Source organism: Camelus bactrianus, chromosome X (assembly GCF_048773025.1).
Source record: "Camelus bactrianus isolate YW-2024 breed Bactrian camel chromosome X, ASM4877302v1, whole genome shotgun sequence".
Taxonomy (NCBI): Eukaryota; Metazoa; Chordata; class Mammalia; order Artiodactyla; family Camelidae; genus Camelus; species Camelus bactrianus.
Genome location: NC_133575.1, coordinates 86,902,005 through 86,929,865, shown reverse-complemented (window position 1 = coordinate 86,929,865; position 27,861 = coordinate 86,902,005). Strand labels below are relative to the sequence as shown.

At 35.2% G+C, this 27,861-nt stretch overlaps 1 protein-coding gene across 1 annotated transcript; it reads left to right on the top strand.

Moving 5' to 3' along the window:
* Window positions 1-24: 24 nt before the first annotated feature.
* On the top strand, window positions 25-27,861 carry FAM199X (family with sequence similarity 199, X-linked). The gene is made up of 6 exons (XM_010963804.3): window positions 25-611; window positions 8,310-8,529; window positions 18,394-18,543; window positions 18,786-18,947; window positions 20,044-20,310; window positions 21,590-27,861. The coding sequence occupies exons 1-6, from the start codon at window positions 415-417 to the stop codon at window positions 21,758-21,760; spliced, it is 1,167 nt and encodes a 388-aa protein (XP_010962106.1). The 5' UTR covers window positions 25-414; the 3' UTR covers window positions 21,761-27,861.

Sequence of the window (27,861 nt, the reverse complement as noted above, 5' to 3'; positions counted from 1 at the left end):
GGCTTCCCTCCGCCCTTCCCCTCCCAGCGGCCGCCGGGTGGACTGCAGCAGTCGCGAGCGGCGAGCGCAGTGGGCGGGCCGGGCGGCGGCGGCGGCGGCGGCGGCGGCGGCGGCTCTTCGCTGACTGGGCTGGGCCGGGCTGCGGCGGCGGCGACTGAGGCTGCTGCAGAGGCCACTGAGGCGCTGACTAGGTGGCCGGTGGGCCCGTGTGGCCTCGAGCAGCCCCTTCACGCCGCCCGGCACTCCCCGGGCAGCGGTGGGCCGCGGCGCGCAGCCTGCCAGTGAGCTGCGGCGGGCACCCCCTCAGGCGCGGCGGCGGCGACGGCGACCGCAGACAGGTTAGAGTGGGGGCAGGGGCGGACGCGGGAGCAGCCAGGGGCCGGAGAGGGAGCTCGAGCCAGGCTTTCTCCAACCATGTCCGACGAGGCGTCAGCCACCACCTCGTACGAGAAATTCCTAACCCCCGAGGAGCCCTTCCCGCTTCTGGGACCCCCTCGCGGGGTGGGCACCTGCCCGAGTGAGGAGCCGGGCTGCCTGGACATCAGCGATTTCGGCTGCCAGCTCTCGTCTTGCCATCGCACGGACCCGCTTCACCGCTTCCACACCAACAGGTACGGACCTCTGCTGAGCGCAGGGGCAAATTGCCCACACCCCTGCCCCCAGCTGGAGAACGCGGGGTCGCCTGCATCCTGGCCCGAGGCCGAGGGTCTGTGCTTCCATTCGCCCCCTCCCCCCACCTCCCTGCGACCCGCGCTGGTTCCCGGCCTCCTTCCCTCTCCCCCTCCCTATTTCACCCCTGTCCTCCGATTTTCCTTTTGGCCGGCATTTTACTCGCTCTCTTGCCCCCATTCATCTTCTGACCAAGCGACTCCTCCTTTCTCCCTCCCGCCCCATCTGTATCCTGCGAATCCCAAACCCCCACCCTTGATTTTTAGATGCTTCCCTGTTTCCATCCATCCACAAGAAGTTTAACCCCTTCCATTTCCGGTACGCCATAGAGTGAATTTCGGATGGCTCAAAAACAATCCATAGATCTTTCGAAAGGTGGCACTTTAAAAGCTAGAATCTTCCTTTTCCCGATTTTTAACCTGTCTCACAGCCCGATTTCCACCCTGTATCCCCCAATTTTTAGTGAAGCTCTAGGTAACCAGACGATTCCCCCTCCCCCTTTATGAACTCTTTTCCCTAGCGCTGTAGGCCCTGCCAAAATGTATAAGCTTAAATCTGGAAGATTCCTTCATATAGCACGTCCCCTGGTTTGCTCCCCCAGTGGAGGGATGGAGCGAGGCTTAGGATGGGCTGGCTTAAACAAATTTATTCAGACGGTGAATCCCCTGTTTTTACTAGAAGATATAGAGTGTTCTGGAGAATTCCCTGATGCAGACATTTAAGTGTTATATCAAATAAGGGGGATTTGAGGATGTTTTATACATAGACCCAACCTATAGTATAGGTATATGTGTGTGTATATATAGCATATATTATGTATATATATGTATAGCATATATTATGTGTGTGTATATGTGTATATGTATATACACACCACACACACAGAGGCCTGGGAGAGTGTGTGAACAAGGGAGGAGGGAGGAGGAGAGGGGTTCAGCTATGGAAAACACTGGAGTTGAATTAAGGAGTCTAGTTCTGATTTCTCATCTACAGAACAAATCCTTCTACATTGTAATGTCTTTTGCATGCCCCTCAATCCCATAAATCAGTCTGCAGATTTACTGAGCTTCTACAAATACAAGGAATATGTAAAATATGATTCTTACCTAAAAGAAAGTTATAGTCTGAAAGCAGATGTTATTGTTAAATAATCATACAGAACACCACTAGAACACATTTGAAAAGGACGCGGTAGTAAATTTGTTACAACTATTCCAAGTCCTCATTGCAAAAATGAGGAAACTGAGGTCCAGAGAGAAAAGACTGAGTTCAAGGTCATAAAACGGAGTTAGGCAAAGCCAGGATTACTCCTTTGGAGCCTGTGGTAAAACTTGGAACAGAACTAATGGCTCCAGTGTTATAAATGGTTGTTAGAGTTTCTTAGACTAACTCACAGAAGCCTATTTGACCTGTGATGTGACTATAACATGAATGTAACATATTTATGACATTTGCTTAAGATTGTTCGCATTGGAAAATAACATAAAAGAATAGTTTTGTGCATATTTAATACTTACGTTTTGCAGCATTAGAGTAAATCATATACATGGGAAAGATAAATTATCTCAGAATTAGCCTGCTCTGATGATGAGGGCAAGGGAATGAGGACAGAGGCTGAGGGTAAGTGCTGCCAAAATGTGTGGGGGTGACAGGGAGTGAAGCATGGTGAATAATATATTTTTTATAGTTTGTTCTGTTCTTTCTCCTCCCCATTTTTCCTTGTGTTTTTCTACTCCTTTTCTTACAGACCTTGGTAAGGTCAAGGTTGTTTTTCAGAATGGGATAGTGAAGATAGAGGAGGTGGTTCCTGTTCAGCCCCGGTTTTCCCAAGTCAAGCATTATTTTTTCTAGTTACTGCCTGCTTTTTTTTTAACACCCCTCTTCCTACCCTAGTTTTCACAAGGCTCAGATTGGTAGCAGGAGGTCTAATGTATCTTCTGTGTACCCTTTTCCGCAGAGACTAGGGGAAGCAGCAGATGATGTTTCTTCCCTAGGCTACCTTGCTTTTTAAGTCTTTTCTCCTTCTGGAATGTTCAGCCTTCTTACCCTCTCCTCAAGGTGGCATTTGAGAGGACTGTATGCTTCCAGTCATTTCTTTTCAGGGAGAAGCAAACAGCTAAATCATGTATGTGGACCAAGTTTGGGGAGTTCTTTTATTTTGGAGTTGTATGTGTCACTTTTTTCCTTTATATCACATCATTCACCAATTCAAGCAACAATCCAAAAACCAGATCTGAATAGTTAAGTTCTGATAGTCTGCCTTGGGTTTAGTCATTATAAAACAAGTTTCATTGAAAGTAGAAAGCTTGTCAGTGGGTAGATACTTGATTTACTTTTTATTTTGCTCAAATTCTTCATTGTTACCGGATAACAAAATTGTGGTAATTGTTTAAGTAATGTGGTTGATAAGGACCTTATGATGATGACAATTTTGTGCCTGCTCATTTACTGGAGTCTGGGCTATATTTGCAGTCTTCATTAACCAAGAGAGTCAAGGCACTATTACTTGTGATCCCTAAGTTCGGATGTTTGTAGTGTTCAAATTAGAATCACCCATGACTTAGATTGGTGTGTCACTGGTCTAGGTTCAGTGGAAAATAAATTACATGAACATAGCAAGCTTCCTAAGAATTCACAGCTTCCTAGGAGTATCTTTTAGGATTTTATGAACAAGGTGGGTTTGTCTGGAATTTAGGGGGAATAAAATAAATTTCAGTAAGCCAAAAAACCTAATTATTTTCAGTTGAAATATCAATATGGAGTATATATAGTTTTTAAGACTTTTTTTGGTTTCGGGGAAAAGATTTTTCTGATGTAATTGTGGGTTTTCTGTTAGCATTTGTCCCGTGTAACCTCCACTGTCATCAAAGAAGTATATCATTTAGCAAATTGAAAAAATTATAATGATATTGATAGGTCCTATAATTAAGTTGTGAGATGAAGGGGGTTAATATGAACTACTCAGTGTGTTCTTCTCTTCACCTTTGAGGAGTACATCAGTACTTTGACATTGAACAATTGTGAAAAGCATGTGGGAGGACAGTGTCTCACTTTTGTACACCCTATTGGCAAGATACAAAATGAACTACATATTGTATAAAGCAGTTACTCATTTCTGTGATTTCAGAGCTCCATTTTCGTCACCATTAACCAGAAAACCCCCAAGACTGCCGTGTGCCTTTTGTTCCACCCACAGTTTTCCTGTTTTGTTAGAGAACTAGCGGTGCAGAAGAGTTGCAGGTGGGAGAACCACATTTCATGAAGAGGGATGGGTTGCAGAGGCAGGAGGAATTTGGTTTGGGGACTTGTTAAGACAAGTTGAAAATGAGGATCAAGCTTTGGAGAACTATTCAGGCTAGAAATGTAGAACTGGCAGTAATCAGAACAGAAATTCCAATAGTGTGATAGCAACAGAACGGTGGATTACAAAGCTTAAGAGAACAGAAGAAACTTTTCAGTAAATTTAGCAGGGAAAGGAAGGAGAGATGTGGTAATTTGGGGGAAAAAGTGATTTGTTTTTTGCCTTGTTTAGTTTTTATTTTCCGAGAATAGAGATTGTAGCTCCTTAGAAACAGCCCACAGGAAAGGGAGAAATTGAAAATACAAGACCAGGTGGAATGACAGGAGATGGCTGGGATTTACTTAAAGCCCAAATGGAAGAATTAGCCTTAGAAATGAAATGAAATGAAATGTTTGCTTCCCATACTGTAGAGTGAGTAGGAGGGATGGGTAATAATCCCAAGACAATTGAGGTCCCTGGGAGGAGAGTTGGGAATTTGAGTGAGTAGAGTAGGGGGGTTGTGTCATCTGTTATAACTTGGGCCCTTGGTGGCCTATTGGGCTCCAGAGATGTAGCAGAGGTCAGGTGGCTGTATGGGAATTCTGGCAGGGAGTCAGTGATGACTACAAGTGATGATAGGGGACTGTTACTTGAAAATGAATGTGTGGCATGGATTTGGAATGACTTTCATCCCACTTGATAGTAGGACATCATTCCACAGTACTCACCTGCTGGATTCTCATCCTGAGAGGTAGTAGGTAGGTATACCTGAGAGAGAAAGGGCTGCGAAGACTGTGTATATAGTGCACGTGCTTTTCTTAATTTTACCAAAATACCATTGAAAGTCCTTCATCTGTGTATGCTTGCTGAAAAGCCTTGCAGATAAATGTTCTAGGCTTTCCTTTTTTTAAGTTAAAATTTGGGCACCAAGCCTAGATAATGAGTTAAACTCCCTTTCATGGATTCTTTTCAACATTTTTCTTTTAAGATATGGAGAAAGTCTCCTTTGTAAATAATTTCATGGTTATAGCTAGGATCTTAGGTGGTTTTCTCATAGTGGAATAAGGTATAAGGGCTTTGTAAATTTGAATAGTTCAGTGCTGAGTTCACATACACAGTGGTCTTGTGTTAAACGTTTGAAACCGGCAGAACAGTCTAAAAAGAATCACTTAAATTTCTATTATATAAGCTCATTATAGAAAATTGTGGGCATACACAAAACTATAAAGACCACTCATGATCCTTTTCACTAAAGATAACAGCTGTCAACATTTTGATGTTACTTTTAATGTTCTTTCTGTGTACATATATAATTTTAAAAATCAGAATCAGGCTCTATAATTTGTGACCAGGCCATTTGCACTTACATTGTGTTTTAATCATCATCATCATCATCATCATCTTTTTCAATAAATAGCCTGAAAATATGATTTTTAATGATTATAAAAACATGATTTTTCAGATATAGCTATATCATTTAATTATTCCCAATATTTTGAGGGCATTTGTTTTCTTTTTTTTTGGCTTATTGTTTGGACATGTCTGTACATACATCTTTTCTCCAAATTTCTATTTGAGGAAAGAGATAGCTTCTAGAAAGTCAATTACTAAGTCTAAAGAACCTTCTTAAAGCTCTTTATATATACATTACCAAATTGCTTTTTAGAAAGATTATGCCAATTTAATCTATAACCTATAACTTATAATGGAAAAGAATCTGAAAAAGAATATATATATATATATTCTATTCATCCACCAGCAGTGGATGAAAGTACTTCCTACTTTGTTTTTATCCACATTGTCTTAAAATAATAATAAAAATAATATTTGAAAATTAGAAGATAATAGAATTTCTAAAAAATCTCTAAGTAAAAGTACTATTTTTCTATTTTGTAAAAGATTTGTTTCAATTGTGAGACCAATTTCCTTACCACTGTTAATTTTTAGAAAAAAGAAAACAAAGAGCAAAGGCGTCTAAGAATACACATAACCTTGTTATATATATTATAGTTATAGATATGGGAAACTGAGGAACATACTGAATTTGCCCTAAGGTAAGAGCATAGAACCAAGCAAATTCCTGACTCTCTTGTCAGTGATCTAATCATTAGATTATTAAATGTGGCATTTTTTTAAAAAAAGTCATTACTCATGAAGGGAAACACATTTCTACTAAACTTTTGCAAGTTAAAAAGAAATTCTCGTTAAAAACAATTATGTAACAGCTTTTCCTAGCACATGACACAGTACTTGGCACTTTGAAGATACTGACTAAATGTTTGTTGAGTGGGTGAAAGGACAGAACTTGTAATTGCCATTCACAGTTTATATTGCCTTATTGCATGACTTGGGCAGTATGGTTAATTCTACTAAGTTTGTTGATTTTTAAAAAATGAGGATACTGCCTACCTAGCAAGCATGTGATGAAAATAGGTAATACTACAAGATATTGTAGGATTCTTAGATGAATTTTAGATTTTTGCCTATTTATAAAAGTTTGGTGATATAAAAGGCTTTTCTGTCTACTGCACTATAATAGTTTAAAGTGTGTGTGTCTATGTGTGTGTTTCAGTGTTTTAAAGTACTCTACCTTCAGCAGAAAGGAAAAGGTGCTGTAAAATTGTCAGGCTGCACAAATTTTGTAGATCAAGAACTTTGGAATTAAGATTGGCTATATAAAAAAGAGGGGAAGTTTTAAAGGGGAAATACACAATTCAAGAAAAAACTGGATTTAGTGAAAGATGAGAAATAACCTAATAATAGGTAAATAACAGGCTTTTCTTCAGGAAGTCATTATTTCAGTACCTTATTAGTATCGGATATACTAAATCATTATCTTAAGGATTAATTCCTTAGGCTACTGCCAAAGCAATGAAGATTTATCTCATTAATAATATAAAGCTAATGGAAATTTATAAAAGAAAACATATTTGTAGATTTTAAGACCAAAAAAAATACATATGACCCTACAAGAAATAATACAGACAAAATGTTAATATCCTTAATACATAAAGAACTCTTACAAATTAAACAAGGAAAAATATTAACACACAGTAAATTGGTGGAGCAAAATAGCTAATAAATATCTTAAATTTTTATCTTGCAAAGAAATAAAAATTGATATAAAATGTTTTTCTCCTATTAGATGTGTAATTTTAACATGAAAATTACAGTGCTGTGAAGGTTATGGTGAAATTAGCAATTTTATACACTGATTTTGGGAGTATAAATTGGTGTGGCCTTTCAGAAAGGTATTTAGCTAAGTATACTGTTACTCTTAGAAGTGTTCATATTCTTTGACTCAATAATTTCCTTTCAAGTAATCTATCCTGAGAGATTATATATTTGGATAAATAATTATAAACAAAAAGGTTTATTTCGGTATAATTTGTAATACCAAAAAATTGGAAACAGCCTAATTATCTATTATTAAAGGAATAATGTTAAATTATGATACATTTAATCATTTGAATATTATATAGGCATTAAAATGTTTAATAATACACTTAGGAAAATGGTCAGTATATACTGTTAAGTGAATAAAAGGTGGCTACTAAAATATATATATTTCGTGTGTATATATATACACACACACAGAATGTTGATTCCATAAAAAATATATATGCATGTAGAAAATGTAGCAAAATATTATAGGTCAGTTATTACTGCATAATGGAATTATTGGTCATTTTAATCTTCATCACTCCTTTCTTCTTTCAACATCTTTACAATGATTCTGTATATCATCAATGTGTAAAAGTTATGTAAATACAGGAAATACTTTGAGCTACTTGTATACTTTGTTGGTGCTTTTCTCTGCCCTTCAATGGCTACCCTCTTCCTTTAATAATAATAATAGCTGCCATGTATTGAACACTTATGTCCGCTGAGTGCTCTATATGGGTTCTCATGTAATGTTCACAGTAACTGCATTTTGAAGATGAGGGCGCAGGCTTGGAGAAAGGGTGTGTTTTGCTTAAGATCAAACAGCAGGCAAGTGTCAGAGCAAGAATTTGAACTCAGTCTGACTCCAGTCAGACAGATATGAAAGTAGAGAATAGTGTAATGAACCCCATATACCCATCATGCAGCTTCAACAATTACATATGGCAGTATGCTTTATCTATACTCCTACTCATTCCTCAACCTCTTCCTTATTATTTTGAGACAAATCCCAAACATATTTCATTCATAAATATTTTAGTGTTTATCCTTAAAAGCTAAGGACTCTTTTGAAAACAAGCACAACATCATTCTTACAACTAAAATACACTCACATTCCTCATAAATGTATCCTATATCTTAAACTTGTATGGATTCTGTAGTTTCTGTTGTGATTTCTTTTGTGTTGTGTTTTTAGATGGAACTTAACATCCTGTGGAACAAGTGTTGCCAGCTCAGAATGCAGTGAGGAGCTGTTTTCGTCAGTTTCTGTTGGAGATCAAGATGATTGCTATTCCCTATTAGATGATCAAGATTTCACGTCCTTTGATCTATTCCCTGAGGGGAGTGTCTGCAGTGATGTATCTTCTTCTATTAGCACATACTGGGATTGGTCAGATAGTGAATTTGAATGGCAGGTAGGTGTTTTTTTCTTATATTACCACCATTGCTCCATACACAGAAGTATGAATTTCTGTTTTGGTATTTTCATCTCTACCTCAGGTAAATTTCTCCGATGTTTATTCAGTCCTGGAGATTCTCTGACAGCATTAAAAATTAGATGAAATATGTATCTTTTATTTTTGCTAATGTATCTTTTAGGCTTCTGATGCTACAGATTACCTTTTGTATATTTTCATGTAATTTAATATTTGTATAGTGTTCCCATTGTTATATATCATCAGTACCTTTTTGTGCATGAATCCAAGCAAGTTTACTCTTTACTAATAAATAGCCTTTATGTCCTTATTGGCACTATATCCTTACATTAGGGTCACATTATATATCTAAGATCACAAACCACTATTATCATAAATATATAATATTTCATTGTTATGAAGAATATAATTTCTCATTTTGTATTCTCTTCATACATAGAGATGTTTTTCACCTGACAGTGTTTTTTCTTCTGTGGCACATATACCATATAAAGTGGCTTTGTGGCAAATTGAACTCATTATAAGGCAGCATTTCTGAACAGTCTTTCAGAAAATGTAGATCATGTTATTGTAACATCCGTTTTCTTTTTTTTTTAGTTTCTTATTTTAAATTATTTTTTAAAATTAAAGTATAGTTGATTTCCAGTGTTGTGTTAGTTTCGGGTATGCAGCAAAGTGATTCAGTTTTATATATATGTGTGTATTTATATATATATATATTCTTTTCCAGATTCTTTTCCATTATAGGTTATTACAAGATATTGAATATAGTTCCCTGTACTATACAGTGGGTCCTTGTTCTTTATCTATTTTATACATAGCAGTGGGTATATGCTAATCCCAAACTCCTAATTTATCCCCACCATCCCTTTCCCCTTTCGTAACCATAATTTGTTTTCTATTTCTGTGAGTCTATTTCTGGTTTTTAAATAAGTTCATTTGTGTCTTTTTTTTTTTTTAGATTCCACATATAAGAGATATATGATATTTGTCTTTCTCTGTCTGATTTACTTCACTTAATATGGTGATCTCTAGGTCCATCCATGTTGTTGCAAATGGCATCATTTCATTCTTTTTTATGGCTGAGTAATACTCCATTTTGTATATATGTATACCACACCTTCTTTATTCATTCGTCTGTCAGTGGACATTTAGGTTGCTTCCATGTCTTGGCTATTGTAAATAGTGCTGCCATGAACATTTGCGTGTGTGTATCTTTTTGAGTTATAGTTTTATCTCGATATATGCTCAGAAGTGGGATTGCTGGGTCAATATAGTAACTCTTAGTTTTTTAAGAAACCTCCATGAGGTTCTCCATAGTGGCTGCACCAATTTACGTCCCCATCAACAGTGTAGGAAGGTTCCCTTTTTCTCCATACCCTCTCCAGCATTTTTTTTAACATTTTTTATTGATTTATAATCATTTTACAATGTTGTGTCAAATTCCAGTGTTCAGCACAATTTTTCAGTCATACATGGACATATACACACTCATTGTCACATTTTTTTCTCTGAGCTACCATAACATTTTGTGTATATTTCCCTGTGCTATACAGTATAATCTTGTTTATCTATTCTACAATTTTGAAATCCCAGTCTATCCCTTCCCACCCTCCGTGCCCCCCCACCCAGCATTTATTATTTGTAGACTTTTTAATGATGCCCATTCTGACTGGTGTGAGGTGATACCTCATTTTAGTTTTGATTTGCATTTCTCTAATAGTTAGCGATGTTGAGCATCTTTTCATGTTCCTGTTGGCCATCTGTATGTCTTCTTTGGAAAAATGTCAATTTAGGTCTTCTGCCCATTTTTTGACTGGGTTGTTTTTTTATATTAAGTTATATGAGCTGTTTGTATATTTTGGAAATTAATCCCTTGCTGATCTCATCATTTGCAAATATTTTCCACTCTGTAGGTTGTCTTTTCGTTTTATTTGTGGTTTCCTTTGCTGTGCAAAAGCTTTTATGTTTAATCAGGTCCCATTTGCTTATTTTTACTTTTATTTCCTTTATGCTAGGAGATGGATTGAAAAAAATATTGCTCTAATTTATGTCAAAGAGTATTCTGCCTATGTTTTCCTCTAGGAGTTTTAGAGTATCTGGTCTTACATTTAGGTCTTTATGCATTTTGGGTTTATTTTTGTATATGGTGTTAGAGATTGTTCTAATTTCATTCTTTTACATGTAGTTGTCCAGTTTTCCCAGCACTACTTATTGAAGAGATTGTCTTTTCCCTGGTGTATATTCTTACCTCCTTTGTCATGGACTAATTGACCATAAGTTCGTGGGCTTATTTCTGGGCACAATATCCATTTTCTGATTGTAAAAGACAATAACATTTGAAGAAGCTTTCCTTGCATTTAGCAACTGTTATATTCAACAAATACTTGAATACCTACTATTTTTAAAATCCATCTAAGTACTTGAAGTTGTTTTCCAAAAGAGGAATCGAATATTTTATTTCAAACAATTTTTATTAAAATATCAAATAATGCAGAATGGCATAATAAAAATGTCTCCAAGTCCGACTTTGCTGTGGTTACCACTGTTAAGAGCTTGTGCAGCTACAAGTATGTTTGCAGAGAGTTAAAAGACACAAAAATGAGATCATACTTCAGCCAGTGTTTGGCCCTCTGCTTTTTTCTACTAATGTATCTCATTCTTTTTGATAACTGCATCGTAATTTATTTAATCAGTCCCCTAATAATGAATATTTAGGTTGGTTTCAGTTTTGTCATAAACAATGCTACACAGAAAATTAAGAGGTTTTTAAAGAGGAAAAAATCAACAATGCCTCTATTTTTATATTTTATATTACTTGAAATTCTGCTTCTGTTTCACAAATCATTGTAAATATGATTTGGATAAAAATTATTAACATTTTAAAAAAAACTGGGATGCACCATTTTAATATTTTTAATGTGTATAATTCAGCAATTTTTAATATATTCACAATGTTGTGCAGCCATCACCACTATCTAATTCTGGGACATTTCCATCACTCCAGAAGAAACCCATATCTGTTAGCAGATAGTCCCAATCTCCTCCTGCCCTCACTAATCTACTTTTCTATGGATTTGCCTTTCTGGACATTTCATATAAATGTACTCATATAAAACATGGCCTTTTGTGTCTGGTTTCTTTCACTTAGCATGTTTTCAAGGTTCATCCATGTTATAGTATTTTATTCCTGTCTTAACTCAGCTCGAACTGCTATAACAAATACCATAAACTGGGTGGCTTAAACAAACATTTATTTGTCACGTTTCTGGAGCCTGAAAGTCCAAGATCCGAATGCCATCATGATTGGGTTCTGGTGAGGACCCCCTTTCTGGTTTGCAGATGGCTGCCTTTTGCTGCATCCTCACATGGAAGTGAAAGAGAGAGAGCTCTGGTCTCTTTGTCCCTTTATAAGGTCACCAGTCCCATCATGGGAGCTCTGCCCTCATGACCTCATATAAACCTAATTATCTCCCAAAGCCCCATCTCCAAATATCATCACATTAGGGATTAGGGCTTCAAGATACAGATTTGGGGGATAACAAACATTTAGTCTATAGCAATTCCTTTCTATGGCTGAATATTCCATTTTATGGATATATCACATTTTATTTATTCATCCATCAGCTGATGGGTTGTTTCCACTTTGGGGCTATTATAAATAATATTGCTATGAACATTCAGATACAGGTTTTCATATGAATATATGTTTTTAATTCTCTTGGATATATACACTTAGAGTTGCTGAGTCATATGATAAGTTTATGTTTAACTTTTTGAGGAACTACCAAAATGTTTTCCAAGGTGGCTGTACTATTTTACTAGCAATACATGAAAGTTCCAATTTCTCCATATCCTTGGGAACACTTGGTATTGTCTGTCTTCTGTCTTTTTCTGTTGTAGCAATCCTACTGTGTGTAAAGTGGTATCTCATTGTGGTTTTGACTTCCATTTCCCTAATGACTAATGATGTTGAGTATCTTTTCATGTGCTTATTAACCATTTGTATATCTTCTTTGGGAAAATGTCTATTCAAATCCTTTGCCCATTTTTAAATTGTGTTGTCTTTTATTGTTGAATTGTAAGAGTACTTTATATGTGATGGTTACTATCCCCTTATATACATGGTTTGCAAAAATATTTCCCATTCTGTGAGTTGTCTGTACACTTAATAGTGTCTGTTCACTTGATGTAGTTTATATAAATAACAAAAGTTTAAATTTTAAAGAACTCCAGTTTATTTTTTCTTTGAATGCTATGCTTATGATGTCATATTTTAAGAACCGTTGCTTAATCCAAGGCCATGCAGATTTTACATCTGTTTCTTTATTAGAGTTTTAGACCTTTAGTTCTTACATTTAGGTCTTTGATCCATTTTGAGTTACTCTTTGTATGTGGTGTAAGATAAGTCCAAATTCATTCTTTTGCATGTAGATATCCAGTTGTCCCAGCACCTTTTGTTGAAAAGACTATATTTTTTCCTTATCAAATGGTCTTGGTACTCTTGTGGAAATGAATTGGTCAGGTTAAGTTCTGAACTCTCCATTCTGTTCCATTGATACATATGTCTGTCCTTATACCAGGATATCCTTATCTTTATCCTTATGTTTTGATTACTCTAGCTTTGTAATAAAGTTTGAAATCCAGAGGAGTGAGTTCTCCCCACTTTATTCATCAAGATTGTTTGGGCTATTTGAGGTTCTTTTCGTAATTCCATACAAATTTTAGGATCAGGTTGTCTATTTCTGCAAAAAGGGCAATTGGTATTTTGATAGGGATTACACTGAATCTGTAGATCAATTTGGGGAATATTGCCATCTTAACAATAGTCCAATCCATGAATGTGGGATGGCATATCTTTATTTAGGCCTTCTTTAATTTCTTTTGATGATGTTTTATAGCTTTCAGTGTCCAAGTCTTTTAATTCCTTGGTTCAATTTATTCCTAAACATTTTATTCTTTTAATGCAGCTGTAAATGGAATTGTTTTCTTAATTTCATTTTTTTGGGTTGTTTATTGCTAGTGTATAGAAATACAGTTGAGTTTTGTATATTGGTTTTGTATCCTGCAACTTTGCTGAACTCATTTATTAGCTTTAATTTTTTTTTTCTGTGTAGATTCTTTTGGGTTTTCTATATTTTAAGATCATGTCATCCGATCTTAGTTTTCCTTCTTCCTTTCCAATCTGGGTAGGTTTTTTCTCTTGCTTAACTATCCTGGCTAGATCTCCAGTACAGTGTTGAATAGAAGTGGCAAAAGCAGGCATCCTTATCTTTTTCCTGGCCTTAGAGAAGAAACGTTCAGTATTTCACCACTGAGTATGTTAGCTGTAGGTTTTTTTCATAAATGCCCATTATTGTATTGAGGAATTTCCCTTCTATTCCTAGTTTGCTCAGTGTTTTTATCTGAAAGGGTGTTACATTTTGTCAGATGCTTTGTCTGCATCTGTTAAGAGGATCACTTGATTTCTTCCCATCATCCTATGTTGATTGATTTCTGTATATTGACCCACCCTTGCATTCCTGGGATTAATGCTAATTGGTAATGGTGTATTATCGTTTAATGTGCTGCTGGATTTGGTTTGCTAATATTTTGTTGAGAATTTTTGCATTTGTATTCATAAGAGATATTGGTCTGTAGTTTTCCTTTCTTGTGATGTTCTTGTATCACTTTGGCCTCATAGAATGAGTTAGGAAGTGTTCCCTTTTCTTCTGGATAAAATACTATAATACAATTTTCTCGTTTAATATATAAACTTTTTTATGATCTTCAAATTAGTCATTTAATGACTACATAATATTCCTGGTACTAGATGTGCTAGAACTTATGAAATCATTCCCCTATTTACATGTTTTCTATTTATTTTCTATTATAGATAATACAGCATCTATAATACCCATTTGTGTGGGTACTTTTTTATTCTTCAGTGCCTCATTTTTTTAAAAGTATGCACTCCGTATTTAAAATCAGACTGCAAGGATTCTTATTATTAAGTGCAATCAGGTAGAGTTCTGATAATTCTGAGAAAAAATTTTTTCTGCTTATTTCATATGATTTATTTAGAGTTCTTATCATCCATAATTTTGCAAAGTGGCAGGCATTTTAAAATTTTAATTGCTGACTTACTCACTCATTTCATGAGTAGTTCGAGTGGAAAACTATCCCCAACCACTCACCATTAATGCACATGACTGACTACAACATTGAAACAAAAATAAGGCCTGCCTTAGTAATGTGTTTTCCCACTTCTGAAATTGGAGCATAGGTACTCTGTTACCATGGATATTTGCTATTTAAATATGCTGAAAGGTTTAAAATGCTCTCTTGTCTTTGTGGGACCTCATAATGATGAACAGTAAATTAACCCTTAAAGATAATTACAAATTATGTGTTAGAATTATATAGGCTAAAAATCATTGACCACAGTTTTAAAATTCTTATTACCTCTGTTGTGATTAAAAACTGCATCTGTTTAAATCTTTCTTTTAAACAGATGTTTCAGTTACTACTAAAGTAAATATAAATGATTCATAGATTGTCTGGGAAGAGAAATGCTAACTACTTGATAAAGGCAGGATTTTAACCTTAGAATGAAGTTGCATTTTGGCATCTGAAGTAGTATTTGAAGCATTTTGCTCTGCTGATAGTTTTCTTTGCTTGCAGTCCTTTTATTATTAAAGATATATTTGACTAGTCTTAGAACTTGAGAAATTATTTTATTGTTGATCAGAATGCATAGAAAATTTAAAGAGTGAGTAATTCAGCTGTCATGCTTAAAACCTAGAGGTGCAATTTGAAATTGCACATCAGCTATTACAGAAATGAGCTTACTCATAAAATTTTGCTGCATACTGCAGAAAATATGGCAGAGGTTTGATTTAATTTTCCTTAGTTGTCACAATTACTGATTATAATATAAATATACCAAATATTGTTGTCCATGAAAAATATGAGATGAAAATTATTAAGCATTTTTATCCTGAAATATATTAGCAGTTATAAAATAGAAAACTGCTGATCTAATAAATACACAGGAGCACCCATACAATTAATTCTTCTGTACATCTGCAGCTCTAATCCCATATCTCCAATTGACTACTTGACATTTCCACTTGAATGGCCTTATTATTTAATTCTAACCCATTATCTGATGCTGAGTCCTTGATCAGTAATGTAGCTTCCAATTACAGTGTTTCCATGGGGAAAAATACTCTGCTTTGTGACATGTCTTGTAGTGTATTGAAAAATGACTATTGTCATTTCAAAGGACACTTGTACTCACTTTTCTCATTATCACTACAAACTCTCCATATCCTAGATTACATTCTTTTCTCATTCCAAACTACCTTCAGGGCAAGACGGCCTGACATAGTTGAAAGCACTGGCCTTGTGTCCTACTTTGGATGCTGCCACTAACCCAGTGACCCTCCCTGGATCACTTTTCTCTTATTTGTAAAATGAGGTGTTAGACTAGAAGATCTATATAACATTGCTTCAGGTCTCTTGCTGTAAAAAAAAAAATGAGGTCTTTAAGGGTTGTGTGTTAACCTGGATGAGCTGTATGACTGAAATGTTGCCAGTTTTCTTCTGGTCTCGCATGTGGTCATTTGACTGTTACTCTTACCCATTCAGTTATCAAGCAGTCTTGTAAATTGTATTTCATTCAGAATTTTCCCTATCTGTTCCTATTTTTCTTTCCATTTTTGCTTATCTTGGTCCCGGCTCAGATCACAACAAGAGCTTCCTATCTAATTCCAGTCTTTCCTCACTCTATTTTGTCCCCATACTGCCTTTTGATTCATCTTCCCTCAAGAACAATTTCATCATTACTACTACTTAGAAAATGTTATTGGCCTATTTCTTCATATCATATAACAGCTATGGTTCATTTGTTAAACTTTCAAATCCCTAGCACTGATTTTCTGTTTTAATTATATTGGTCTCCTTAACCTCATCCTTTGTTTTTTCTTCCACCTGTGGAATATAAAGTTGAATATAAAGTTCTTGTGTAAGGGCCATGACTTACACTCCTTGGATTCCCTGTACCTATTATAGTGAGTACAATAGGAGGCCAAATAATTTTCATGACTAAATTGGCTTTTCTCTTTTGGTGACTTCAAAAACCTATTAATCATCCATTCCTTAAAAAACTGAAAACAGACTTACCCTGTGATCCAGCAATCCCACTCCTGGGCATATATCCAGAGGAAACTCTTAATTCAAAAAGATACGTGCACCCCAGTGTTCATAGCAGCACCATTTATAATAGCCAAGACATGGAAGCAACCTAAATGTCCATTGACAAATGACTGGGTAAAGAAGTTGTGGTATATATGTACAATGGAATATTACTCGGCCATAAAAAAGAATGAAATAATGCCATTTGAAGCAACATGGATGGACATGGAGATCATCATACTAAGTGAAGTAAGCCAGAAAGAGAAAGAAAAATACCATATGATGTCACTCATTTGTGGTATCTAAAAAAAAAAAAAAAGGCACACTTATTTACAAAACAGAGACAGACTCACAGACTTAGAAAACAAACTTATGGTTACCAGCTGTGGGGGCACCGGGGGAAGAGGCTGGAGAGGGATAAATTGGGAGTTTGGGATTTGTAGATGCTAACTATATGAAATAGATAAAACAACAAAGTCCTACTGTTTAGCACAGGGAACTATATTCAGTACCTTGTAATGGCCTATAATGAAAAAGAATATGAAAAGGAATATATACATATATATGTATATAAATGAATCACTATGCTGTACACCAGAAATCAACACAACATTGGAAATCGACTATACTTCAGTTTTAAAAGCCTATTAATCATCCAGAGTTCAGATGTAATTGCAAAGTCTATAGAACCAAAACAACAATAAGTGCTGTTCTGTACCTTGTAAAAATGAAAGCGTTATTCTTGAAAATTGTTATGTACTCCTTGTAGAAGAAAATGCTTTACCTTTTTGATGAATAACTTAAACACACTTATTTAAAATTAAATCCATTCTGACTTTTGGAGGTGATGGATATGTTTATTACCTTGATTGTTGAATGTGGTGATGGTTTCATGGTATATGCATATGTCCAGTCATCAAGTTGTATGTATTAAATATGTACAGTTCTTTGTATATCAGTTACAACTCAATAAAGCTGTTGAAAATTAAGTCCATTCCAGCTGGTTTTTAACAGGCAGTATAAAATTATAGTACATATTTTTGCTGATTGGATTTTCTGTGTTAGGCTTGCTTTCTCCTTTGCACATTCTCTTGCCATTTTTTCTAATTTTTCTTTTATAATACTTCTGGTCTTTAAAATGTTTTTCTTTCTATTAACAGCATATTTTAAATTATTTTAATTATCTCGAGGTTGTTAATACAGACTTGAGGACAAGGGCCATGATTTATTTGTCTTTATATGGCAGTATATCTAGCGTAGTGTCTGGCAAAAAGCCAGGTAGTGGCAGATCACTCAGATCTCCTGAGATGGAGACTAGTGCTCCTTATTCATTATACTGTGTGGACCCTAGCCTACATTGCATTATGAATTTAAAACCTTAATGATGATTGACTCTTAAGTTAGCATTTTAACAAGTCTTGATTATGATTTTAAGCTTTTGGAAAATCTCTCTCATTGATTAAGTGACTGCGTATACAAAGACTACGTTAATGTTGCTGCTTTGTCTAAAATAGAAGTGATCAGAGTTAATGTCTTCTGACTTTGTGTTTGTCATTAGTCTTTTATTAAGGTAATTTTTAATCAATATGAAACATTTTGTGACATTTAAAATTTATTCTTCTTAAATTGTGCTTTCACTACCCGCTTCTCTTTATTTTTATAAAGTTACCGGGCAGTGACATTGCCAGTGGGAGTGATGTACTTTCTGATGTCATACCCAGTATTCCAAGTTCACCTTGCCTGCTTCCTAAAAAGAAAAACAAGCACCGGAACTTAGATGAACTTCCTTGGAGTGCAATGACAAATGATGAACAGGTAGAGATCTCGACATTCTTAATTAGAAGCATGTATATGGAGAATATGTGAAACTCGATTATTGTCTGTTTAAAGCTACTGGATAAATGTGGATTGCTTAGTAAATATGAATTTGAGCTTTAATTGTTTTGCAGGGAACAAATATAACATTAAGTGCTTCTGATATTTCAAACATAAATTACATACTAAAAGATCAGAGGTTTTGGCATTGACCTTGTTTATTATGATTTTTCATCACATAGGTGGAATACATTGAGTATCTGAGTCGTAAAGTCAGTACTGAGATGGGTCTTCGGGAGCAACTTGATATTATTAAAATAATTGATCCTTCTGCTCAAATCTCCCCTACAGACAGTGAGTTTATTATTGAACTTAACTGTCTCACAGATGAAAAACTGAAGCAGGTATGTAAAGAAAATACAGATTGTACAACTATTGAAAATACCATTGTTTTGTAACATGTGTACTTGAATAGTCATATGTAAATACATAGGTAATTAAGGTGAAAGTCACTGCTGTGAAATGCAATATTAGATCATCTGGTTTTAAGAGGTTTTATGTACATGTCAACTGGCAGTACCGAGGATCTCGAACCTGCTTTTTAGTTGTGTAGGTTTTGAAACTTAACTTCAAAATTTAAGGGGTGGTTACACTAAGGTATAGATTTATTCTAACTCAGCTTGCAAAAGGCCAATTGCCAGAATCAAAATACTGATTATTGAGAGCTATACTTGAGTGGACATCTAATCTGAGGGATTTGAGTAGTCTTACGAAGTAGTTGATCCTGGCTAGGATAAAATGGAATGAGTCTTCCTTCTGCTATGCTGAAATACACATTTCTGGTATCTTCTAAATATAGTCTTTGCTGTTCTCTTTTTCTCTGGTGCATAGCTAAATGACTACTTATGTTCTACTTTTTTTTTAAAATTTTTTGCATTTATCATTATTTACAAAAAATTTCTCTCATTTCAGTATTTCTCTCAACAGACATACTATCATTTTCTACATTCCAGCCCATTTTTCATTAGTATGGTAAATTGATGCCTTGCATTTGAAGACAGGTACTGTGGGCCCCTAGCTAAGATCTAGGAAACACCCTAATCTTAGATATAATTGACAGCTTAACTTTAATCATCTTAAGTGGCAACCCTTTAAAAATGCCTAATCTTATCTGTTTTATTTTACTGTTGGTTTCTGTTCCTGAATGTTATTTTCTTATAATCCTAAATTCTGGAAGCCAGTAGCCTTCCATTTACTGATTATATTTCACATGCTTTTAAAAATCTAGCTTCATAATATATATTTTAGAATTTTGAACATTGTCAATTTTTCTGGTACTTGTTTCCACATTTTAGAGATTTCTTTTGTCTTTATATTCTACCTATGTACATCTGTAACACTTTCTATAATCTTTAAGTACAATATTCTTCTTTTCTCCAGTATTTTGAGGGCAGAACATCAAGGAACAACATTAACCAGTTTTTGTCTGTGTATTCCAAGGTCAGAAACTATATCAAGGAGCATAGCCCTCGCCTACGGCCTGCAAGAGAGGCCTGGAAGAGAAGCAACTTTAGTTGTGCAAGCACCAGTGGAGTGAGCGGTGCCAGTGCCAGTGCCAGCAGCAGCAGTGCCAGCATGGTCAGTTCTGCAAGCAGCAGTGGGTCCAGTGTTGGAAACTCTGCTTCAAACTCCAGTGCCAACATGAGTCGAGCACACAGTGACAGCAACTTGTCTGCAAGTGCAGCAGAGCGGATTCGGGATTCAAAAGTAAAACGTCTAATCAATACAAAACTTTACCTTTCAATATTAACATTAGTATTCCTTCATATAAATTTCTTGGAGAGTTAAAATTATCCTGCTATCTAGAGGCATGTGGGTTTTGGTTTTAACTGAAGAAGCAGGATTCTCTGCTGTTGGACAAAGCCCTCTAGGCTGAGTGCTTTGAAATACAGTTTTGACCCACAGCCATATAACCTTCAATTTTACCTGATTTTTGTGTCTGTTTTAAGTAAGATAAATTGATGGAAATAATGAGTGAGTCTCAAGATTGCAATACTGACTGCAACTTACTACTGAGCGAATCTCACTATGTTGCTGATGTTGCTGTCTATTAGCTCCTAAGAATGTTCTCTATGTCTTGTGTGTGTGTTAAGTGTTTTCTTAATGTTTTAATCTTGAATGTTTCTTCTTAGCTCTTTTTCAACTGTAATAATGCTTTCTCTAATTTCTGTCTACTCTTTTCACAGTTGAAAAAGTTCTGTATAATATTATTGGGCAGATAAAAAATAGGAGGTTTTAAGTGTATATAGAATGGTCCTGTGATACTTAGCAGGGGAGTTCGGTTCCTTGCAGTGGTGACAGTCTGGAGCCAACTTTGGATGATAAGGGTATCTCTATTATAACTTTTGAGGAACCCAGTGGTGACTAGAAGATATGCAGTGATTTCTTCCCTGGTTCTTACGGAAGTAGCAGAAACATAGCCAGCTTTGTTGGTTGTCAAGGGTTTTCTTTGGATATGCGGTCATTCCTTTTTGGCATCAGTTCACCAGTGACAAGGAATAGAGTGCCCACTGAGTTTCTCATGGGCTTTTAAGATGGTATTTGCCTAATATGAAAAAGACATGGTTCTTTCACAGACATTATAAAATTGCTCGTGCTTTTGGATGAAACGCACCTTAAAAGCATAAGCACTAGAGATTTTGGCAATATTTTCTACATTTGTATTCAGTACTGTTCACTACATATTTGCACTGACACCGGTGTACCTTAATTTGATATAAAAAATCTTAGAAATGATTGGTTGTCCATAACTAGTCAAAATGATCAAGTTTCAACCCTTCCTTATCAGAAGATTCATTGGTCAAATACCATAAAAATAGAATCATTTTCAAGTCTAAGCTAATGGCTCACTTACTGGAACCAGGATCATACTGCAGAGAAATTTGAACATCTCTAATCTGAAAATATAGAATTTGATCCATAAAATACTTTGCAGTGGATATGTCAAAACTGAACCCCACTGATGTAGAAATTTTTATTTTGACAGAAGCGATCCAAGCAGCGGAAGTTACAGCAGAAGGCCTTACGCAAGAGGCAGCTGAAAGAACAGAGGCAGGCTCGGAAGGAGAGGCTCAGTGGGCTCTTCCTTAATGAAGAAGTGCTGTCCTTGAAAGTGACTGAGGAAGACCATGAAGCAGATGTAGATGTTTTGATGTAATAAGGGTGAATTTATCAGCGTTCTTTCTAAGCATTAAGTATTCTATCCTTATTTGTTTACATGCATCTTGACCAAACTTTTGGTTAGGGCTGTGCTGATGTACCATTAATAATTTAGGTCAGTGGTTCTTAGCAGGTGGTCCTCGGACCAGCAGCTTTAGCATCACCTGAGAAGTTATTGGAAATGCATCCTCTGTGGCCCCACCCCAGACCTAGTGAATCAGAAATGCTGGAGGAGGGGCCCACCATCGTGTTTTAACAAGCACCAGGTTATTCTGCCACACACTCTAGTTTTAAGAACCACTGATTTAGTAAATGTTTTGACTGTTTAAACTTAAGGGTGGTTAAGTGGGCTTTTCAAAGACTAGTAGTTTTACAGTTTAGAAGATTTCAAGGTACTGCTGACAAGTAGTTTATTATGTCAGTGTGTGTGTGTGTGTGTGTGTGTGTGTGTGTGTGTGTGTGTGCAGCGATCATGATTCAGTTTCATTCTTAATATTACAATTTCTTAGTTTAGTTTTTCTATAGGGCCATAGCATAATTCTCAATTCCTAGTGGAAATCTTTTTTTGAGGTTATGGAGGTGGGGTGTGGATTGCTGTTTACAATAGTGCCTTCATTAGGTTTAGTTCTGTCTGTTTTCATTCATTATTAACTCAAAGGTGTAAAATCAGACCCTGATATCTTTCCTGTTAGGTTTGTTTCTGTTTTTCACTTTATGTAAATTCAGATTCCTTTCTGCAACTGATGACTACTGAGAAAATAATGTTACTAGTAGCTGAATTTTAGACTTGATGCTATGTTGATTAATATTCAAATGGAGAAATCAATTAAGCAAAACAACCAATTCTACTTTTCCACTGCTTTTTGAAATTTTAGGCTGTGAAACTCTCTTAAAGGCAGAAAATATCTCTATCAAGTTCTTTTCATAGGTCTTTTTATTTTCAGCACAGTTCTAATTTTTAAATATTTGGTATAACAGCTTTTGGCATGTGAACAGGTTATGTTCAAAATTAACTAAAAAAACCCCTTACAGTTCTGCTAAACTTCTCTATAAATTGTTAGAAATACACTGAGCAGTGAGATATAGAAAAAAACCTTAGCTTCTTGGCTACTAATAGAACTCTAATTTTAAATGTGAAATGGAGTTTAAATGTTTTCATGGAGAGTTTGTTATCGTGAACATTGGAAGTAGTGTGCTTCCTTTTATTTTCCCACATGTCTTTAAGCATTCACATGGGTTAAAGAAAATGGAAACTGATACTACTGACAATCAAGCTGCTTTCTGACTTTCATAGTTTTCTTTTTATTGTGGAAACTTGGGAGGTAATCATGATTCTGTAGAAGGAGTTGTAATCAGTATTTTTTTAAACTCTAGAGTCAGAGGTTGATAGATTCCTACTTTTTACATTTTATCCTATCAGGTAACTTGTTAAGAAAAAGATTAACAACTTAAATTCTTAATTCTCAGTTGATTTAAAGTCTTAACCTTTGCTTAAGATTTGCTTAAATCATGTGTTTTTGAAATTTTGATTTCATTTTGGTTCCTTGAAGGTTAAAGAATTGAAACTGAGAAAAAAATTGATGCATTGCAGCTTTGCTGAGGTCTGTGGTATAGTTGTAACATTTTGAAGACTGCTAAATTCACACTTTAAAATTTTACTTTAAGAAAGTATGTATGTGTATATGGGTATCAGTTGGAGTAGTCCTGATTTTCCTCTTACCCCCCCCCCCCCGCTTTGGTGCTCCTGGCTATCTTGGAGAGCCCAAAGAAAGCTTGGGGATAGATCCCAGAATACTCTGAGGAAGATGGAAGGGATCTACTTCATTGTGTTTTCCCTTCCAAATACAGGAAGAGTAAATGGAGAGAAGAGCAAATACAGTTAAATTCTCTACCTGCTCTTAGCAAAAGCAGAATTCCAGAGAATGATTGTTCTCTTTACCCACTCTTCAGGGAAAACAGGCCACTTTTGGAGACTGTAGAGCAGCATTTATCTGTTAAATAGTTGGAAACAATTTACTTGACAGTGACGAGTAAAAGAAAATCCTTAACTGTGTCATGATATAAGACCAGTTCCTCTACTCTACTCTCCCAACAATCACATAGTCTTATTACCCTAGATTTAACTTAACTCACTATTAAACAAGTTTACCAAAGTGCCACAAAGCCAATTTTTAAAATTTATAAAGGTTTGAGTATTTATAGTAAAGTGCACCATGAAATTTTGTAAAATCCGGATGCATTATCTTTACAATACTATAGATTAGAGATTGCTCATAAAGTTAGTTTGGAAGAGATTGAAAGAAAAAAAATTTTAAAGTTTAAGCAACTTGGCTTTGCTTATGACTGAAGAGGGAGATTACAAAGTCTTTTTCTACCTACCTGCCCCCCACCAAAAAAAAAAAAACCAGCAGAAAAAGACAAAGTTCACTTGTCTTTGTTAATATGCTATATTTTGGGAGGGTTTTAATGCCTCATGTTGATAATTCAAATTTGAATTACTTCTTTCTTGGAATGAGTTATAAATTTAGTCTGGTCTCTCTCTGAGTTCAATTTAAAACAAATCCAACTCAATATTTTTTTTGTTTTAAAATATAAACCCTAACTAACCAATTAATAAAAATATGAGACTTATTTTCTCCACTGTCAGTTCTTATCTGTAGAGAATTGACATTGGAGCAAATAAAGTTTTCCTTTTTAAAAGTAAGCCTTGTTAATTGAGGGCATGATAAAATCCCCTCATATTTATCCAGAAACATTTTATTAGAGATCTTGTATGTATGTCAATTACATCTCAACAGAACTGGAAAAAGGATCTTATAAGAAGTCTGTTAGTCCCTACCACAGCTTTTAAAGGTGTAAACCTTGAATTAAACAAAATGGCATGTCTTTTTCTACAGTTTTTCAACCGAGTTAAAGTAAGGTGATGTAGTATAATGTGTAGTGGAGTATAAAGGGTTAACTCATTCTGCCCCAGGAAGAACTTAGAGTAAAATAACACTTTTTTTCCTTGAAACTTGTCTCATTTTCATTTAGGCTGTGGCAGTTTTGTCCATTTCGTCAGTCCTTTGGGTCATCTAGATATTGCTGAATTCCAGAAACTGACTTATAATTAAATGACTCTATGGATTGGGTGGACATCTCATTTTATTTAGCTCTTAGAAGTGCTAAAATCCCTCATGAAGGAAAAATTTCAAGAAACTACCTTATAAAGGTATCCAGATTCTGATGAGCTTTAAAAATTGTGAAATTTATCAAATGTCTTCATATTTAAGCCAAAAATGTTAGTATATCTGACAAATATAGAAGTCTTGTTTCTAGGAGTCTCTAGCAGAATTTTTTGTTCGTGGCTTACTCTATATAGCCTCATGTGCCTTAAAGGGGAACTCTATACTTTTTGTCAATATCAGGCTTTTCCAAAATCAAAAGTAATCTGAATGTTGTAATTCGTTTTATAAAATGTCCACACTGTTGGATATCAGTAAGCAAAGGCATTAAATCAAACCAATGATAATAGAGTATATAACAAAACAAAAACCTTCAGATCTTAAATTTCACTTGCATAACTTTATTTTTGGCCCAGCTAGGTCACTGAAGTTATCTAAAGTATAGCTTAATGTATTCTTTTTTTTTTCCGTGAAAAACATCATAAGCCAGAATACTTTTTAAAACCAGATAACTCTGGAAAGATAATTTTCAAGGAAAAAGTACTTCAAGAACAGAGATTATATAGCAAGTTGATTCTCTTATTAATTTGGGGGATTCGTTGTATTCATTCGTGTAATACCTGAACACTCTCCTTCCCTTTAACAAATTACCTTTTAGCAGGTCTATCTTCAAGAAAAATGTTTGCTTGGAATTGGGAAGGGGTTAAAGTCAGTTTATAGTTTGAGATGGTAGACAGGAAAATTTCCAGTTACATTCAAATAATGATACTGATGTTGAGCACACTGACATTCAACATGTCTAAACTTAGAGGTAAATTTAATCCTTAAAAGGACTATTAGGTAGAAAGTAAGTATTTGTGTACACATGTACTGTAGTAACTTTGGATTCATTTTAAGTCTGACAAAGTAAGATAAATTTTATCTTTACAATTAAATTATGCTAAGTGAGTGAGAAGCATCTGAGAAATATTTAGACCTCTGTCAGCATAGTATCTGGAACATAGCTCCTTAGAAATGCTTAATTCTTGTTTCTTTGGAAAATAACTTACTTATTCTAAAAGGCTTAGAAGGAACTCTGAAAATTCCTCTAAGTAACTGGCTATTGAGAGTAAGGAAGTTGCGTGGTATAACCGAAGATCTGAGTTGACTCACTAAAATTTTTTCATATTTTTTTCTAATATTAAAATTATTTGTTTTCAGCACCCCTCACAATTATATTTTAAATTAAGGTTATTAATGTTTTAACCTAGATCACATAATGGTAAATTAATTTTTAATTTGACATTCATACTGAACTTGGAAAAATGGATTGGATCTTCTCTGATTTCAATATGTGATACTTTTTATTGTTGAATTTCTTTGTTACGTCTTCGTGGTCAATGGAACCTGTGGAAATAAATCTGTGTTCTTTTTTGTGGTGAGGGATGAGGGTAGAAAAGAGGAGAATTGCTCTAATTATACATATGCATTTTGACTATATGAAAGTAGTTGTAGAATTAATATGTATAAAAGACAAGTTAACACTTACCTATTCTGAATTGTTCTAAGGAACAGTGGCCTGAAGCCATGGCTTGTTTTGTGGAGCTGCTTGCTCTTTAATAGTAGCTGACCAATTGGATTTAAGTTGAGACTATGGGGTTAGGTTATCTAGCTGAGGCTTTTGGGAATGGAGCAGACCATGTCTGTTCCTGTAGTGGATCAATTTAATTTCCTCTTTGAGTACTCTAATTTAGATATAGGTATTATTCATTCTAAATCTTTGTGTTGGGAGTTTTATAGAACTGTTGTCAAAAGCTATTAAGGATAAATACAAGTATATATATGTAAAACATTTCAGAGATGGTTAAAAATTTCATTTTTTTTTTGTTTTAATTTCAAAGGTTAGTTATGTAGCATCAGTATCATAACCAAAGCAAGTAGGAAGTTGACTGGTTTGGAGAATCTTCAAGTAGTCTTAATACTGTAATGTATCAGATTGTTAACCAGGATTTTTTTCCTGTATTTCTGCTAAATGTATTACTATATTAATGCACTTTTGTATATATAACTGTCTTCTGTACATTCTGTACTTACTACAGTGTATATAAAGGCTGTTTTTCCTGAAACTGTGAGGGAAAAACAATAGCTGTAACACAAGTCATTTCTATTTTGAGTTCCTTCTTGTACTTGAAAGTAGTAGTTCAGTAGTTAAATCTAAATCAGTATGTATGGTTGTAATTAAAATGGCAATGTGGCAGAGCTGTCTTTTGAAACTGATTATCAGAATGAAAAGTGTCTGGGTTTTTAAGAACTCCTGTAATATTTTACATTGTCTCTTTTGATGTACCATGAATTTTTACAAACCCACTGCTGCTTACTACTTTATACTTCTGAATCCACTCCTTTTCATGTCCCATCTCAGAACATTTATCAACAGAGAAGAATTGCTCTTTTCTTTTGCTTACGATTTGGTTAAGGCTCCATAAACTTGTTTTGTGAAAGCCCTACTTTCCCAAATGTCATTGGCAAATCATTTTTTTTTCTGGAAAGATCAGTTCTAGTAAGTGAAAATTAGGTCTAACCTTTGTTTACAAAAATCAGATCTATTTTCCTTATATATTGTTCTAGAGTATTTTTAAGTTATAATTATGTAAATGTCTGTGAGCAGTTTTATGTATAGTGCAGAAGCAATTCAGCTTTTCAGCAGCAGCTTTATCTCTTGCCACTAGAGGGAGGTCTGTGGTTGCTCTCTCCAGAAAATACCTTAGCTGCTTTCCTTTTAATTTCAGAGGTTGGACTCAACCTCGTGCTCAAAATTCCTTTTGTGGTATTAAATACTTTGATTTATTAGTCAAAGGTAAGTTAATTGAGCTTGTTTAATAAAGCCAATATTATTCATGCTTTTCTGTAATCTGCAATTTTTAATAAATGTGAGTTAGATATTAAGTGAAACGTA

Coding starts and splice junctions, on each gene's coding strand:
- FAM199X (XM_010963804.3), top strand. CDS start 415: ATGTCCGACGAGGCGTCAGCCACCACCTCGTACGAGAAATTCCTAACC. Junction 612..8,309: donor CACCGCTTCCACACCAACAG/GTACGGACCTCT, acceptor TTGTGTTTTTAG/ATGGAACTTAACATCCTGTG. Junction 8,530..18,393: donor ATAGTGAATTTGAATGGCAG/GTAGGTGTTTTT, acceptor ATTTTTATAAAG/TTACCGGGCAGTGACATTGC.